Raw genomic sequence first — 19,433 nt, forward strand, 5'->3', positions numbered from 1 at the left:
ATTTATTTGAATTAGTTTAATAAAAAAGAAAAGGAAATTACCTTCGGTTGACACCATTCGGCTGCGAACGAGGTCGATTTTGTTTCCAACGAGAATGACGGCTCTCGCGGATACGTGATCGCTTCTCCACAAAGATTGAAGGACCTCCTCGGCGATGCGCACCGAAGCACGATCAGTTGTAGAATAGACGACGCAGTACGCGTGCGGCTCGTAGGTCGAGATGCAATTTTCCGGCTGTAAGCATTAATCATAACGAAGACAAATTACCACTAATAACCAGGATCGAGCTTATCCATCTCCATTTCCAATTTATGAAGCATATTAATTGATCGTCATGTATAAAATAAACTCATTTCGCATTGACATCTTCGTATAATTTTGAGGTAGATCGATTACGCGTGTAATTAAAATCGCATTTTAATTACTTTATAATCGCGGACCGAAAGCCGGTTTAATAATGGTTTTGCTTTTATCTAGATTCTTTTGTTACGTTTATCTTGAAATAAGCGTGGAATAATTTTTATTATTTTCCTTTTTTTTTTTTTAACACGCAATGCAATTTTTCGTGTAGATATTAATCATAACGGATATTAGCATTAACGATTACAATGAAGCTAGACAGTCTGTATATGAAGCACTCGGTTTATATTAGTAACACGCATAATTTTATATAGGCTAAGTAATTAATATTATTATCGTATGATCTAATTGGTAGTTACATTGTAACTTTTGTATTACATATATAAATTCTGGCCTTTTATTAATTTAATTTAAACATATTTCAATTCAATCCACTCAAAAAATAATCTGATAAGCCATTCGTTCAAATTAATTTTCTTAACCTACAAATAATAAAGTTAATATTTTCTTTTTCAATTTAACGAAGCCAAGGTTTTCTTTGATTGCACGTATAAAAAAAAGAAACGTGCTTTTCCTACAGATGTTATAAAAAAAAAAAACTTTAGTAAAACATACCATTATAAAAGCAAGCTTGAGAAGTTTGATGAGTCGAAAGAGAAAAATGTTCTGGTGTCACAATTAACTTAGAAATAATTAATATTGTGACAATTTTATATACTATAAATATATTTAAATTAAAAAGTGCGTTAACTTTTTTTTTTTTTTCTTACTGAAAACAATCAATGTTTCTACAAAACGCAATAAAATTTTGCTGATTATTATTATTTACTGGTGCAAGAATTTCTGAAACGTATAATATAATTGCAATCGCAGCATTATGAGTGCTGCAACATTCGCCGCAGGAAACAGGCAATAAATAATAATTTGAAATTGATCTTTTTTACTGTAATTGGTTCCGTAACAAAGTGTAAGCGAAATAAAATCTAGTTAAAAATGGTAGGGCGGGTATCGGCTTAAATTACTGCAAGGGTCTAAATTATATTTCGGTGAAGCTTTGGAGATTGTGTATGATATTCATTGTCAGACTAAGTTTAAACGGTAATCCAGGCTATACCTAAATCTGGCTTAGTGATTTGCCGTAATCTTTCTGACCTAAATGTCTGTTTAATATAAACAGAAACATACAAAATTGATTTATTCGGACTTTCTTTTTTATGTTAAAACAAGCTAAAAAGATGTTCGCTGCGATATTTATTTCAGACCATCTTTTTATACCGGCGAATAATTGATAAAAATCGTAAAAAACACCAGGAGGGATACGAAGATGTATCGAATGTATAGTAAATGCAATTGCATCGTATTTTTTACTGGTAATAAAAAAACGTCTAGTTTGTTTAAGGGGGCTAGCGTTAAATCGCGTTAGCGCAGTCAGTCGTTAAAGGTTAAGATCGCAAGGGAACAGGTTCTGTGATTTTGCGAACGATTATACGAAAGAATTACCTTGAACCGTATCAAAGGCGCACTGCGCCTCGTGATATCGAATATATCTAGGGATCGACCGCTTAATGGTCGAACGCGCGGCATGGCTCAATGCTCGTCAATAACTCGCGGCACGCCTGGTTGAACGGAGGTAGAAGAGAACGAAGAACGCTTCGTTACACCCTCAGGTCCTTTTTCTTATACCCCTCTAAGCTCGCGCGGGAGCTTACAGTTAACTCGTCACGTGCATGGTAGCTCTTACTTGGTCGGTTACACAAAAACCGCAAATCGGACTATCGTCGTGTCGTATCTGGCTGACAGACGGGCCACAAACATTGGATAACGTTGCTCTAAATGAGAATTTTCTCATAACGCTATACATATACCCGAACCGGTAATGCGAAAAGTAACCAATTACGGGCCGTAGTTTGTAGAGGATATTTCGGGATTTCTCTACCAAATATTCGTTGAACATATACATAAGTATAGGCATATAAATATAAATATTTAATATTCCTATATATTTTATGGTTATTACAATTAAATAACATATTTCAAGATATTACTCGAAAATCGTTATTAACATTTTCAATTTCTTAGAGAAATAGATTCGTTAACGATAAATCATAATTTGTCTTAATTTTATCTCACAAATGTTTTTTCCTTGAAATATGAGAAATAATTTAATCTAGTAACTACGTTTCCGTACGTTTAATGCTATAAAAGAAGAGAATTGTATTAATAGCGTACAGGAAATCAATAATTGCGTGTTTATCTCGTTTTTCTCGCAAGTTTCTACGCATGCGACGAGAGATATACTTTTAATTCAACTTTGTATGACACGTAAGAAATTAATATTCTAAAAAATAGTTTCACACAAAAGCTAATTGTCAGCTACATCGCGTTTTATATTTATATATTACAGTATCGCTATGGTTACGCGATGTTATGCCCAACTCCCGCCGTTACGCACCAAATTGGTGAGTCAGAAATATTATTTTACAATGTTTAGTTTATAGGAAATCTCATATTTTACGTCGGAAAATAATATTAATAGTTTAAAAATATATAAAATAATATTGATGACTAATTTTAATTATTTGTCGATTAAAACTGTAAATCTCTACATTTCTTTTTTAAATAACATCGGAGAAAAAAGGTTTTTTTTTATATATTTTTTTTAGTTAAAATTTCAATTTACCAAAGATTTTTTTTCGTTAATTCTTGGCTTTTTTTTCCCTCTCTCAATTTTAAATATTAGTCCATAAATACACCGCAAGATAAAATATAAGTTATATCTTTAAATATTTATTTATGTAAGATATATCTACGGGCTGTCGTCTTATTCCTTATTATATGTATTTATATAATAAATTATTATTTAATTAATTTTTTTAAATGAAAATTTTATTAGAGGCTATCATCTCTGCGATTCCATTTTCAACATTAATCACTTTGGTAACTGAATTGCGAGTTGAAATGTCGTTAAGGTGGAATCCACTTAAAATCGAACAACTTAATTAAAAAAATTTTAAACTTATTCCATAGTAATTATGACGTATTGCACGCAATGTAATACCATTTCGAGGTACTAACGAAATAGTGACCACTATATGTTTAACAGCAGATATACACTTAATAGTTAATGTATGTTAATGTCATGAATAATTAATTCGTATTACAACCACAAACCGCTGACAAATTATAGTGTTTATTCACAATGTTATTTGGTCAGGACATCCATTTTTCAGTAATCCATCTTCATAAATATACAAATTAAATATTATTTAATGTCGTATCTGACAATAATAGCTATGCAATTTTTAGTTTAGCTAGGAAGAACAATATAGACGCTTTAAAACTCGTCACTTCGTTCACTCCCGAGTTTTTCCGATCAATACTAAATTAAATTTTTTCCAGCAAAAATTTTTTAATTATTCCTTTTCATAAGTATATAATTTGGTCTACCTTATTCATTTAAAATGAAAATTATTCTGCAAATTTATATTTTAACTAAATTAAAAAATTTGATTATAAATTTTTTATTATTTATTCCATCGTTTAAAATCATCTTATTTTTAATTATCTATTTTATAGGGACTTGATATCTTATTCTTGTCAAAGTGAGTTATCTCGAATTGATTGAAAGATACATTGATAAAAATTGAATCGCTAGATCTAGGACACGTCAGACGTAGCAACCCGAACTCAAAATTGTATTCGCTTTTTTATACGAGTTGTATATATCGGTGAAAAGTTTTTGATATATTTGTATGAAATAATTCGAGACGGTTTTAAGAAAAAAAAAACAAAAAAATAAGATACGAGAATAAATGTAAATCGTTGTTTAATCAAGAATATTCTCTTGATTATCAATTTGATGGATGCCTGCATTTTATTGAATTTTTTATTTGCGTCAGAGAGATTGGCGTCGCAACAAGTTTATCTGCGTAATAAATACGCATTACCTCAGCAGAGAGAGGCCTAATTTAATTTCGAGACTATCTGTGGAAATCAGGTAGGATCAGGGCTCGCGGCCTAACGTGATTAGAAGTCAGCCTTGACTTTCGGTAGCAAGAATAACGGCTTATACACCGTCCAGGTACGGCCTTCGGTCGCCGGAATTCCGCCGAATTCAGAAAGTTCGAGACATTAATGCGGCGCGATCGTTCGCCGTTTTCGTTTGGCACACGCGAAAATCGGCGGAGCGGTCGACCGCGCGATATACAGTTCGCGTTGTACGCGAACGGTTGCGAACGTACGTTTTAATTAAAGGGTAAATTCGATTGAAATTGTCTGGCGAAGCGTGACGGTGGCTCTAACCCTCTGTTCCGTCCTCCCTTTATCCCGCAGTCAACCAACCCTTCCGACGTTCGCCACAGGGTGTGTGTGTGTATCGCGGCGGGGTTCCACATTTACGGCATACGTGAGTATCGTCGCGCTAGCGCGTCAGCTCGTCCCATCGTGGAAAATGGATTTTAATTTAATTCCAGCGGTATAAAAGCACACACACACACCCCACGTGCCCCTCCCGGACTGTCCTTTCAACCTCCCTCCCTCCCCCCCTCCGTGTTAACTCGATTACGACACGACGTCCCGGTCGTCGTGAGAGCACTTCGCCGGAGGCAAGACGCGCTCCCTATCCGTTTGTTCGACGAAAACGAGAGGAGACGGCTAGCTGCCGGAGATCGAGGAGCTTGCGGCAAAAATGATTAGTTAGGGGCACGGAAAATTAGCGACACATTATCGCGCGCGTGAATGATCGCAATTAGCTGTCAACATTCTCAGATTCATTGTCAGCTGTTATCGCCTCTCGTCGTTACTTTATATTGTTTTTTTTTTCTCCTTTTCTACAAAATAATAACTCCCCTAAAATTAACAATTTTTCGATATTAATTTGGATAGCTTTTTTAATTGTATTTTGTAATTGGGGTCTGTTAAAAAATAACGCGCGAGCAACGCGCGCATGGTTTCTTCTGATTAAAATAAAAAATTGAATAATTGTTACAGCAAAGAAAGAAATTTTACATCTTAGAAAAATTGGATTTATTAGAGATTTATATGTATAGTAACTGCCTTGTTGAACTCTGCCGCTGCGCGTCGAACCGGTAATATTTTTTTGTAGTACGCTTCGATTCCATCAATATAGAAAAGACAGCTTTTTTAAGCTGGGATATAAGGGAACGCGATAGTCTCTATTTTTACGTATGACTCGTTATTAACTTACCGTCATTTCGGTACAAGAATGATCGATAAAAGTCAATTCCGATTCCTCGCCGGCCAAGAGCACGCTGACAGTTTTCTCGCCGGACTCGTCGTCTGCAATATAAACGAAAATACAAGATAATCTTTTAAGTACGCAGTTTCGAGACGATAAGATGGACAAATAAAACATATATTAAATAATTCATTAAATAATTAAAAGAAAAGCTGAAACTGTTGATGTGACAAACGGCTGAAACTAAAAGTGTCAATTCAGAAATATCGGACTTGATTCCGAATTAAATTCAGAGGTTGAATATGCGGATGCGGAGATTCAATAGACTTGAAACGTGTAATTTAGAACGGATTCGAATTTGGTCGTCGATTTTAGAATAAGTTTTGCAATTGGGTGGGATTCGTGAAACCGACGCAACATTACTCTCCACAATTTGATTCTAGTTACACAAAGATTTATTTTAAAATGACAGCAATTTTGAGCAATCTGAAATAATTAAGTATTATTTAATTCAGATTAGTTTATCAATTCGCGCACGCAGCGAATCAAACAGGGATAACCGAAAAAAATGCGTCACTCTATTTCGTCGCGTCGCGTCGTAGTTCGAATCGCATTGCACGTACGAATTTTTTTCACGACTGCTCGAACAGAACGATTACGTATAAAACTGATCGTGTGCGTTTCCGCTCTATCTAGCTGGCTTTCGGGATTTTTGCAAAGAAACGTGTGTGGCGTTTAAGCGATCGATCGGTCGAGTAATGTTCTTTGTAAGACCGGACAGGGTACGGTGGACTGATCGACTCACCGATCGAAGTATCGTAGGCGTGTAGATACTCGGAAGTCATAAACTGTGACACCAGCGAGCTTTTGCCAACCGCGGGAGCGCCCAGCATAAGGACGCGATACGGGGCCGGTCCTTGAGACGCGCTGCTCTCCCTCGAACTTGCCAACGAGCCCGCCGCCGAATTCCGCGCCGATCCTGGGTACGAGGCGGTCAGATGTTCCGTACTGCGTCGAATAGAAGAAAGGCTAGGCGCGTATTGTGATTAGCACAGGGATAAAGTTACATCGTCGATTTATATCAAAATCAAATTGATTTATGAGACATTTGATAAACACAAAAGAACCCTAGGCCAATTATACTGCTTCGATCTTAGGTTCTCGACGATTTTAGGGGGTTGCGTGCGTTATTGAGCGTAAAAAAAAAATTAATTTAACGGACATTAGTTCTCTGAAACGTAATTTTTTAATCTCATTAAAAATTAAACTTTTATGCATATATTTATTTCTCTTTGTTTCTCTCCATTTGTTATTATACAATTTTTACTTTTACCGTTTGAAAACATTTAGAATAAAAACATAATAAATTAATATATATTTTATATAAAATATTCGTGTGCTGTATTATTTTAGGGACGAAATGGTTAACATTGTTAAATAGATTTGATTTCTAAGAAAAAGTCGCAGAGATATGAAATGTATTAAAATCCTCAAAAGGAAACTCTTAAACGTAATGGGAAATTGTGATTATCTATAAATGCTATTTAATTTTACGTGACACGAAATCCGGATCAGATAAAAAGAAATTGTTTTTTTTTTTTTTTTTTTTAAAAGGCCAACGTATTCTAGGAAAATGTAGTTTTGCATTTCGCATATTTATTTCACTGAAATATCATTTTAAATTAAATAATTGCTTCTTAAAAAGATAATATTGTTTAAAATTATTTATATATAAAAATTGAGCTAGTAAGAGATTTCTTTAAAAAATATAACATCTATATTATATTTCGAGTTTATTTATAATTATGTAATTAAATGAAATAGTCATGATAAAACTGTTACGCCTCGAATATGCATATTGAAATTACGTAACGTAATACGTCATTCCTTTTTTCGTGATATTTTAAATAAATGATAAATCTAAATGTCAAGCGCGACGCGTATCGCCGTAAGAGTAGTTTCGTGCGATTCATGTCAAATTCTAAGTTCCGCAGAGATATACCCTGATTTTATCTCGACGAAAAATTCATCGGTTGCTCCTTCGTCGATTGTATTATTTGACTTTTAAGTTTTCAATATTTGAAATAATATTTTGTTAAATTTAAGTGGACTAAGCTTTGAATAAAAATTTTATCAAACAAAGTGCGCGTTTCGCGAAAAAGCGGATTCTACTATATCCATTATATCTACGGATAATGAATAATAAAAAAATATTGCAACCTTTTTTTTACGTTCAGCCCTGAAGCTTTAATTTCTCACGCACTTAAATATCTTTGTTACGTATCGCGAAGTTATATCGCTCACTTTGAAGAGGGGAAAAATCAATTTTGATTTCGTCACGGAGTACTAGCGCGTACTCGCAGTTTGATAAAAACTTAAGAAAATATTGTGCACGTTGTACATCGAAAATGTATTTTACGCGATATTCATGCGCTCGTCGTTTTATACATACGTGTATATCGATATCAAACCCGACAGAAGGGTATCGTAACAGGTTTATTCAATTGCCCGTGAATATTCAACGTTCGGACTTTGCTAAATCTGAGTAATAAGATTAGCACGTGCAATGACATGGCTAGTTATTCGAATAACTAACGTACACTTTGCATTTCGCTGGTTCGGCATTGAACGTTAACCGAAATAAATATTTCATAATATAGAGTACATTATATGCAAAGCGTATATTTTCCTAAAAAAAAAAAGGGATAAGAAACAAATCTAATTTAACAATATTTTATATTTTTTTTTTTTGACGTGTTTTTATTACGCGCCAGCCGCGCAATATACCCAAGCTAGCTTCGGTGCATTGTATTAGCATGACGTCTGAAAACTACGCTCTAAGGTCCAACGCGCGTGTCTACGTAACTTCAACACCACACGTAAACTCACGCGTTCGATCTAGAGCGACAGTCCAACTCTCCGTCGCGATGACGAACCGGAAGACGAGCCGGAGATAGAGGCCGGAAACATTCTACGGTATGTTCCTTCCAGAGTGGAGAGCAGACCAAGTAGGACAATCGCGAACATCACCGCTCGACCGTAGAGTAATAAGTGCAACTGTCGATTGTGTCGATATCGTTACCGCTATCGACACCGCGTTAACAAAAATACATTTTTGTCAATTTTGCAATAAAATTCCGATACATCGCGAAAATATTTCGAATAAACTAATATTTTTTTTTTGTAGCAGCGGAAAAAAGCTGTACATATAGTCTCGTATTAACTATCTGATTAATTGAATTCATTTAATAATACCAATCAATAACCGACCGATTAGATTCGACGTTTTAAAATTAATACTTTTATATTCCTTTATTTTACTCAAATACGGGAGTCGTGACAATTTGTCGCAAAGTTCGGAGTATCTTAATATTCGAACGCTTTTAAAATAGAATCACGATATACTTACCGGGCTCGTGTCACGAGAGTGTTTGTCAATGTATGTCGACCCTTGCCCATATCAACTATGCTTCAAACTCACCTAGAGTTGCTCGACGCGACGCTATTGTTCGAGCGCGATCTGCGGCTTTTTAAGGAGTCACCCCGGTTTACGACTCCCTTGCCCGTGATACTGAAGTGCCGTAGTCTGTAGTATTCCTCTTCCACGCCGGTGTTAGGCATACTTGCCACTCGCGATCTCTGTTGCGGAAGACACAGATAATTCGGTCGACCGGAAGAACGGCTCCCAGGAGCCTTCACCGACTGCGATCGGCTGTGATGGGGGCTCCCATATCTGCGGGTCATCCGAACGTCACTATCTCATAATACGCACTGCGAAATGACTTTTTCAAAATTATATTTTACGAAATCAAGTCGTTGATATTATTTAGGATTTTTTTTTTTTTATTTCTTTTTATCTCGTAGAATTTGTCAACGTAACAATCATTGTTATTATAAGACACGTAGAAATCTTGAAAGTATTAGAGATACGTTCGCGGTAATAAAATATTCTCTTATATATCTTTTCTTAAATTCAAATCAATATACACTTCTCCGAAACATATTTAGAATTGGACACGTGTCATCATAGATCTTTCTATTTACAGTGCTTGATGTTTTTTTTTGAAGTATGGATTTTTCCTTCTGACAATGAGATAAATCCATAAATATTGAATATTTCCTGCTGGAACTTGCAGTGTGATAAACTTTTTTTTGCTAAACTTTCTTTAATCGCGATCGAGAGCACGTGCAATTATTTAAAATGTACGAGAGGAAAGTATTTAGTTATCAAGCTTACCGCGGGAGAGCCTACAGAGCGATTATACACATATTTATATTTTTTTTATTTTTCGTGAATTTTTTTAAATTTATGACACGTAGGTATATCGTCGATATCAATCATATTATCTTCCGTATGGTAAAATAGGTCCGCTTACCTCATCTCAAAGTCGTGTATCTCTTGCAGAGTAAGGGTGTTTGCAACGTCCAACAATTGCCGCATATTTTCTTCGCGTCGCCTCGCGTCGGCATCCGGGTGCAACAAAATCGTTGCTGCGGGCGCGTCCAGCGACAAAGACGGTTGTTGCACCACGATCGTTGCCTGAGTCGATCGCTTGTTGCCACCGCCGGCATTGCCGCCTTTGGAACGTGAAATATTAACACACGTTATCACCTTTTCAAACTCGTTGATCTCGCGGATCACGAATCGGCAGGATAGAGAAACGCATCTCATCCTCGCGTCCTCGTTTCCGCGTCTCCTCTAATTCCGCCTTAGCGGAATATTTCGCGTATACCGTATTACGTTTCCGAGCGTCTTTAGGCCCTTCGTTTCCCTCCTCGGTTGAATTACCGAGAGAGGACCACGTTTGTGCGAGATGCGTGCCTGACGACGCATACGTGATTTAATCCCGACGAAACCGCCGTCGCTCGTTAATCATTTCGATGACGATACTTGACTCCAATCCTTTCGACACGAGGGTGGAATCTCGATAATGCTGACATTAGAAAAAAATCGAGTGTATAAGATCCGTTGAGTAGGTATGTACAAGATGGGTTAAGAGTCGCAACGTTGAAAAGTTTTATACGCTTTTAGTAAAAAAAAAATTAACTTTTTGTCCGCCACTTCTTTTCTTATTCTTTATCTTATTCACATATAGAAAAATTTATCGAATCGATCGTTACGTCTTTTTCTTGATAATTTCTACGAAATATTTAGAATCAATCTGCAGAAATCAATTATCTCAAAAAAACCAGTGTCAAGAATAGGTTCTTCAATTAGTCAGCGATTGAAATTCAGAGATTTAAAACGAGATGCTTAGATGATGAAAATTTCTATGCATATTACGCAATCAATTTTTTTTTGTATTAAAACGTAGACATTTGTTAAAGTTTCGATCGAATAAAATGCAAGTAATTTTTTTTCTAATTGGTGGGAAAAATAAAAGAAAGAGGTATTCGTTAGTTAAATTATCAATTCATAAAGTTTTAATTGTATACTTGTTGGTTTATATTTTAAATAAATTTTATAATTTTTATAATAAAAAAAAAAAATAGCAAGAGTGTTAAAAAACATAAAAAAATTAACAACAATTATCGAATACTAGCAACAATTCTTTTATGTAGACAATTTGCAGTTCTTTCATAAACTTTTCTTTTTCGAGTTTTTCTTCTCGGTATAGTAATTTCTGGCCTAGCCTGTAAAGAGAGGACGGGGATATCTTTAAGACGCGGAAAACCCTCGTTTAAACAAAAGTTCCGCAATCTGCGAGCCCGAGTCTCGCGCAATTGCAATTACCGAGATTCCATCCGACACTCCGTCGACCTGACGGACCGAATAATAACGGGGATTGTGGATTGCGAAGACGGCAATTTCGCGGGTTATCGCAGGGTGTACTAGTGAATAGAAACAACCAGGTAAACGACAAAGCGTGATTCGATAGCAGGAATCGCAAAGCAGCATTCCCGAGTCTTTTCTTTCGCGCTGCTAAACGGCACGATGTAGCCGAAGCGAGTAATCGTGTTGCGGAGAGATCGATATCGCCGGTCAATTAAAATTGGGATTATTTCAACGAGCCACACGATTTCATATGCTACAAATATGCAAAGGTCAATCAAGTTATGCATAATCTCGCGTGAATTTGCCGTGCACGCGCAATTCACGACCGTGATAAAATTAGATTTAATTTTCTTGAGCTCTTATTCCCTTTGAAACGCTTGCCCGCATCCAAATAAATAGCTACCTCTTTTTTAGCCGCGTATAAAATGTTGAGTAATAATATTTGTACGTCGAATAAATTTACTTTGAATCCAATTGAAATTGATGAAAACTAATTTTCATTATTTGGCGAGAAAAATTTTGTGAATCAAAAATATTGTATAATTATTTCAACAAAGAAGAGAAAAATACATAAAAAAAAATCTGTAGCATTTAAAATGTGAGCTCAACGAAATAATACTGATTTTAATATTTGATATCGTGGCATTATTGACGAATCTACGTCTATCTATTTATCTATCTATAACGGCAAAATTCACATTTCGTAATACATATGCAGTACAAGAGAAAGCAAAAATATGGAAGAGGTAGATGAATTCTTCATTTTAGATGAAGAGAGGTACGTAACGTTTTTTTTTTTAAAAAGTACACCATTTCTTTATAGTAATTAACTATATGACAACATTTTATTTGCACCTCTCAACGTAAATGGCATAAAATTTAAAATACGGAATAAATAAAATAATAATAATAAAAAAAATATATATAGAAGGAATAACATATTTAATTTTAAATTGATGGCGCAACGAGTTTTGCATATTCCTACCTCTTCCTTTAGCACCCGTTCCCATAAGCATTGAATAAAATTAATGGAGGCTTAATTGATTTTGTAATTACTTGTAGACCTGCTTTTATCAAAAGAATGTCTTTTTTAATCCATGAATTTTAACTAGTGTTTATGCGAACGGTTTTACAACGGCGACAGAGAAATCACACTAACAAATAAGTCGACTGGTGTAGTTTGCACACGCAGAACGAATTTTCAATTAATGATTAAAGCACCGATAAAGTTCCCTCGGTTACGGTGCCGATTACCATCGCAGACTATGCGGAACAACGAGCCACGACGTTAAGAACGTCCACATCGCGTCTCTTAAAAACCATCTCGCGAGAGTAACTTTCGTCAAGAATATAATATCCGTTCTTGTGCTTTTTTTTATTCCCTTTCGCATAATCGATACACGCCGTGGTTGTCGTCGCTCGTTGCAGTTGCTGTTATCTGAAATTCGCGCGAAAGAGGCACAAGCAGTTGATTGACAATGCAAGAAGAAAGAAAGAGAGAGAGAGAGAGAGAGACGTAGCGAAACTAAGAGATGAAGAACAAAAGAGAAGAAGCCCAAGCGCATTCGCATTTGTGTTACCGTGTCGTATCAATATCGTTAAAAAAAGGGCGGCCGCCGAATGATAAAAAAGTTTTTATCAAGTCGTGTCCTACTCTCCCTCGTTCCCACACATAAACGTTATTGCATCACCGTAATCATCATCGTTGTCCCCGTCATTGTCGTCGTAGTCAGTGTCATTATCGTCATTGTTGATCGTTGTCAATATCGGCGTCGCTGTGATTGCGTAGGTCTCATGTGCTTTCGACGGTCGCCCCGTTGCGGATACGAGAGAATGATTATATCGTCTATTCGCCGGACTATGTAATACCTATTGCGCAAAACGGGAAAAAGAGCCTGACCCATGAATGAATGGCTGAAACGAGTGGATGAGATTCTGAAAGAAAAGAACATCGATTCATTTCCTTAGAGCTACCGCCATTTTTCTCGTTTTCTTCTCGTTTTCCTCTATCTCACGCACGCGTCATTCCACGCATTCGTATCGTATACGAACGCAGGGGTCGATTCGCATTGATCTCAATTAGCGTTAACCCCGATTAGACATATTTTACCTTGTAACGCAAATGTGGAAGCGAACATAAGCGCGGGGGGAGGGAAGCAAAGTGATTTATGTTTTCCAATGAGAAGAGACAAATAAGGCTTTAACCTTTAATTTAATTTTGACCGCCGTTCGACGGGACGTTTTCTTCCACGTTATGAACGAGATTATGTAAGTATCGTAGAACGTACAGCTCTTCCCCTTCCCGCGATCTAGAGACAGCGAATTTCTAACTGGAATTAATACAGCTCGACTGTGGAATCGGTCGATAGTCTCGGTTAACTAGTTAGAGTTAGAGCGATCGACAGGTCCGGCTAATGTAAGTAACACGCAGATAGAGTAAAATCGTGCGCGATCAATGCCAACCGAGGTTGCTGGTTTTTCTGCCCTTCAATTCGTAATGGTAATCACGAACGAGCAATCGATCGCTATTAGCGAGATCCAAATTCATTAAGTTGCAAATGTGAATTCGACAACGAGATTAAAATAAAAAAAAATAAAAAAAAGAAGAAGGAAGAGAATAATAAAAAGAAAGAGAGATAGTGGAAGAAATATTATACATACGTACATCCGCGCTTAAAAATTAAAAGAGAAATCTTTTTTTTTTTTCTTTCTTTTATCGCCGAAATAAGTAGATCTAGTCTATCGTCGTCGTCATTGTCGTGATTTGAACGAATCTTGACGTCGGATGAAAAGGATAAACGTAGCGAGGACTTATCGCTAACAGAAAATAAGAGACTCACCCGTTGATCGTCCACGCGATTTCGTGCTCGCGCTACTCTGAATGTTACAGCTTTGGGTGTTGCACGACTGGCTCGCATTAATGAGCGATATATCGAGCGGGTTGGTAGTCACGTTGACGTTGGGCCTCTTCTGGCTGCGCCTGTGATCGCTCGTGTTTCTCTCCTGCGCGTTTCCCTGAATCGAATTGACTTTTCCGCCGGCTGCGTAATCGATCTGGTGTCCCGCCCTGGCGTTCTGCTTCTCCTGAACGGCTACCAGATTCCGAATCGAGGAACGCGTATCGGTCGAATCGGGCTGACCGGCGTCCACCGAACCCCTCACGGGCGTGCTGCGTGAAAAGCGGAGTTATAAGATACGATCGCTATCTCGCGAAATAGCATCGACTCCCTGAATTTTTTACCGAATCGAAACTGTTGTCTGACTTTGATCAAAACTTTGAATAAAATTCAGCCAGGAAGGTACATAATCTTTACAGTCTTTTAGTTTAGCCGCCAGCTTTGTATTCCGCGAGAAAAAAAAATAGCAGAGACGTTACTTAATTCTCTTAAGAAATAAATCTCATTGTCAGTCAAGGACAGATAGAAATCTTTGATTAAAAAAATTGTTGCGATATAAAATGAAGTAAGTTACCGTATTAGTGATGTTAATACTTGACACAATGTTATATGTATATTTAGGACGCTTAAGGTTTTTTTTTTTAAATAAAAATTAGCGAAAAATATACTACTTTCGACGATGTCGCTCAATCGCGTTACGTCGGGATCGTCGTCGATCGGAAAAGTTAATTAGATTTACCTAAAGAAATCCGCAGCTCTGAGATCCGGAAGAGGCGGAGTTCTGCCGCTGCCGCCGAAGGTAAACCTGGTTTCCTGGTGCGCGGAAACCATCGGCGTGGGCGGCGGAACTGTCGCCGTGCCTTCGGCGCCGTTGTTCGCGTTATGCCTTTGATTGACGGACGTACCGGTGGCCGTTTTATTGTTACCGTCGTGCTGACCCGGGTCGAGCCTCGAGCGCATGCCGCGTCCCGAGGGACCGGCAATCTCGGCTCCGTCGAAGCCGCGGAGCGGGCTCGTGGGCGACGAAGGAAACGGTAACGGCGGCGTCGTTTGATTTGTCGGCGCCGCGACGGAGATCGGTGACGTGGGCGACGCCGGAGACGAAGTACGGTTTGTTCCGATCGTGTCATCGGCGTGTCCCCGATGACCAGCGGGATGGATGGACGATTGGTGCGACGGGGCCGTAGCGGGAGGCGACATTTCGGCCGGTACGTCGATTAAATCGAAGCTGTCGTCCGGCTGCTCCCCGTCTGTCGTCGTTACCTAGAAACGAAAAAAAATCCCCACGTTGTACATATAAAAATGTTATACTGATACCCGCTCACGTAATTTTCGCGAACAACGCTTTGCGTTCGGAACTAAAAGTTATTTTTTTTTCTTATCGAAAATAATCGAATCGTGAATAATTCCCGCACGTATGAGTTGAGTGATGAAACGAGTAAATGGATTTTAGAAAGTTAAACTTCGGAGATGTAAATATTATAGACAGACAATAATTGTAATAGATTAATTTTTAACAGACTTAAACCAAGTTATAATTTCAAATTTAATAAAAATACAAAATATTAGAAAAATTGCGACGTACGTAACTTTTCTCGTTCGTAATTTTGTTTGAAAAAAAAGAAAATCGATTTTAAACTCGTCGAATAAAATTCGTCATTATAATTTCTAAATTGTATCAAATTAAATTTTCGTTATTTCTTCCCTCTTCTTTTTCTTGTAGAGTATGTACTTGATAAAATTACTACCTCGCGTGCAACGTTTAAGGGTTTTTTCGCGTGACCCGATTATTTCCTTATTAAGCACTTATCACTTAAGAAATTGATCGATGTATCCGAGTTTGCGGGAAATAACGAAGGATTATCTTGGTAACGATTCGTAACTTAAAAGGATTGTCCGATATTTTAAATTGCTCAAGATGCTTGCGATTATTCCTCGAATTAAGAGCGCTAATCACTCCCTTGGAGCGTGCCCTACGAGGAAAAAAAAAGCCGGTTCTTGTAATTGTGCGTTTAACTCGGGCGTATTTGTTAATTCATTTAAAATTAATTTTAAGTACCATGCCCCGAGCAAAAAGCGTGTACGACGGGGGTTCGCACGTTGGTTTCATGCTTAACTGCAGACTAAAATATGAATACTAAGCACGCAAAGGTGCCCGTTAAATCCCAACGCGACGAACATACTTTTCTCAGTATGCCACGGATTCGTTGAACGGGAAACGTAGAAGTAGGTTTCATCAATATTGGCGCATAATTTACTAACTTTCTTCGATATCGCGATAGAGTATCGCGGCGCAGGTGGCCCTTCGTCAATTAATGTACTTAACTAATTTACCGTTTAATATCACGTAATAATGTTTAATGCTTACGAGACTCGTAACCAAAGCTTGTGTTTACTAACTTGAGTATTTCGCGAAAGCATTTAATATAATTGATAGCTGCAGCGTCAATATTTAATAGTCAGCTATCATATCAGTGATTTTGAGATCCGATTTAATTTTAATGTTTATTATGTTTCAGGCAAGGACGCGCTTCACTTGCACCACCAGCGATCGTGTTAACATCACGTCGTCGGCGCCAGTAACAGCGGTGGGAGGGGGCATAGAAGTCCCTAGCGCGCCGACCAATCACAGCGCTCCGTGAATCGCCTGATCGCCAGCGGTTCTACGCGGCCCGTTGCGCAGTTACGCCGGCCACGCAGAGAGGATCGGTTGTCGAGCCGCGCATCGAGGTATCTGTGTGCGTTTTACGTACTTTTAATCGGGCGACGATACGTGACTATCGAAGCAGTCTCTCTTTCACGCGGCTGTCTCTTTCTGTCTAAGAGCCGAAATCCCTAACGGACAGTCTTATTGCGGAGCTCCGAGCGCGCGGACGTGTCACTAATCGCTCCGCAGTTTCGCGTACTTTCGACCGTAGGAAGGTCAGCCTCGCGTACGAACAAGTGTCGACGTCGTCGGCTCGGGAAGGGACAATCGTTTCCGGCACGCCTGAGTTATCCCGCTCGTCGTTCCGTGCTTCGTTTCGTGCCTCGGAAAAGTGCTTCGGAACGACGAGATTACGCAGCGAGCGCCGCGCACGTAGCGTCCGTGCATTACTCCGTCTCGGCCATTTTCGACCGGGTCCGATTATAATTATCTTCGGCAGATTCCAGCGACCGCTGTTGTGCGAGAGGAACGAGAGGAGATCCGCACCTCGCCCGTCCTTTTCGTCGCGACCGAGATTCTCGTCACGTTTCGAGCATGTGATTATCGCTGACCTTAGAGAACATAAAGTGCGCGGAGAACGTTTCGTGTCGCGGCCCGTCTCGACTTCGCTGTACATCTTGTTGTTAGCTATGGTTTCTCGTGTCGGGATCGCGGATTATAACGGGAGTGTCGCGGACTATCTTGTGAGTGACGTGGACGCAGAAGGATGACGACACGTCCCATCTGAGAGAAGGAGCAGGCCCGGGACGGGCATCCTGCATCGGCGGAGCAACTTTTAAGTAAGTATAAATTTAAAAAAAATATATCTTTTTTTTTCAATCTCATTAAATAACACATATTTACATTAATTTTTTTTTTGTATGTTACAGTCACCGGCAGCAATCGACAACTCCGCTGAAGCTCATGCAGATTGGTAAGTCGCATGACTTTTTTTCTCGTAGTTAGAAATTGTATCTCTTGAATCGGCAACGCGTCATCGACCGTTGTAATTATTGTCTCCCATTATAATTAATGTCCCCAATAATAATGACGCGCGCAAATCGGGACATTTCGTAAAATTGCGCACGCGAATAATATAAATAATAATCCTATCTGTAAAAATATAATAAAATAATAATATAAAAAGCCTCGCTCTTTGCACACGGGTAAACATTGAAATCTTATAGAATCGCGTAATTACGTCATAATTTTGTAAATACGGATTGCCGTAATTCACAGCCCGAATCAAATCTCAATTTTACGACGACGAGGGCGAATTTAATTTCAACGTCGGGTTTAATTTTACTTTTTAACTTGGAATATTTTTTCATTAAAGCAATATTTGAAATATACTCTTGGCCTATGTAAATCCCGTGCGGTTAGTATAATATTTACGCTGGTCATTTACGTGCGGTGAAATTTGCACGCCGGCATACCCCGGCTAACGCCGTTTGGCGCGGTAAAAACGTGTCGGTCTACTCACCATGGTGAGCATGGTGTTCGCGCTGTCGGTGCTCGTGTTAATCGTGGTCTCGGATGCCGTGCTGGAGCCCATGACCACGACCTTTGGTACTGTGCGGCAGCTACGGCTGCCGCCGGCCGATTTGAAATTAAATCGTCGAATCGCGGACGATATAAGATCGCCGCCGTCGACTCCATGCTGTCCCCGCGATGGCTGCGACTGCGATGTATCCCCCGTATCACACCCGTTACTCCCCAAACTGCCACATCTGGTTGCCGATTCGCGACTCCTCGAACACCCCTGCGACAGTTTGAATTAATAAAAAAATTATCGTTCGTTCTCGCGATCAGATCGGAAAGGAAAAATTTACGTCAACAAATTCATAATTAATAAGACGATCAAGAGCAATGTTGCAATAGTCAAGGATCTACGCTTACTTGGGACTTGTGTTCCGGGGTGGACGGTGGATTCGGTGTGTTCGGCAACGAGCCCCCCGCAGGGGTACAGTGCCGCAGTCGCGCCAGGGCCGTTCGAAGCCCCTCCGTCACGAGAATCTTTTATTGCTTCCGATTTTTCGCCGCTACTCTCCGCGCTGCCTCCTTACTCCAAGCCCTCGCGCGTCGTCTTCTTCTCGTAGGACTCGCTCTCGATTTCTCTTCGCGGTCCCTCGGCAACGTACTCGGCAACGTCCACCCTCCGTCACTTACCGCAGGGACAATCGTTCGGGGGGAAAGATTATTGGCCGATCCGTTGCCTCGTGCCGTTCCCTCTGATTGTGTCTCACGCCACTTATCACCCACCACATTCACCATTGCACCCTTGCGCCGCTTTTACAGCTCTCCGATTCTCTTCTTTACCGCGTTTGTCTTCTGTCCTAGGGATACATAGATATAAAGTGGCACGAAGGTCTGATAAAATTAATTCTAATTACCGAGTCGTTTGATTAACGATTATAACCATTAAATATTTAACTAGCAATCGTTATTAATGAATGAAAATTATTCTCTGCGGTCTAACAAGTCTTGGACAGGCATTTGCGACGCGTGCAACTAGTG

At 38.9% G+C, this 19,433-nt stretch overlaps 1 protein-coding gene across 8 annotated transcripts in view; it reads right to left on the reverse strand.

Moving 5' to 3' along the window:
• LOC139111905 (uncharacterized) overlaps positions 1 to 19,433 on the reverse strand; it is a 50,993-nt gene that overhangs the window by 16,025 nt on the left and 15,535 nt on the right. For 3 of the 8 annotated variants that reach the window (XM_070672520.1, XM_070672517.1, XM_070672519.1), the window contains exons 2-11: positions 18,816 to 19,247; positions 18,400 to 18,678; positions 14,970 to 15,493; positions 14,174 to 14,502; positions 13,203 to 13,268; positions 9,934 to 10,135; positions 9,039 to 9,290; positions 6,363 to 6,586; positions 5,567 to 5,658; positions 42 to 234 (exon numbers count right to left, since the gene is read on the reverse strand). In XM_070672520.1, coding sequence (XP_070528621.1) covers positions 42 to 234; positions 5,567 to 5,658; positions 6,363 to 6,586; positions 9,039 to 9,290; positions 9,934 to 10,135; positions 13,203 to 13,268; positions 14,174 to 14,502; positions 14,970 to 15,493; positions 18,400 to 18,471 — 1,954 coding nt within the window. In that variant the 5' untranslated portion in view covers positions 18,472 to 18,678; positions 18,816 to 19,247. Of the gene's footprint in view, positions 1 to 41; positions 235 to 5,566; positions 5,659 to 6,362; positions 6,587 to 9,038; positions 9,291 to 9,933; positions 10,136 to 13,202; positions 13,269 to 14,173; positions 14,503 to 14,969; positions 15,494 to 18,399; positions 18,679 to 18,815; positions 19,253 to 19,433 lie in introns of all 8 variants that reach the window. The other 5 variants (XM_070672516.1, XM_070672514.1, XM_070672515.1 and 2 more) reach the window with 3 other exon arrangements.

The sequence above is a fragment of the Cardiocondyla obscurior genome, linkage group LG26, assembly GCF_019399895.1.
Source record: "Cardiocondyla obscurior isolate alpha-2009 linkage group LG26, Cobs3.1, whole genome shotgun sequence".
NCBI classification, from domain to species: domain Eukaryota; kingdom Metazoa; phylum Arthropoda; class Insecta; order Hymenoptera; family Formicidae; genus Cardiocondyla; species Cardiocondyla obscurior.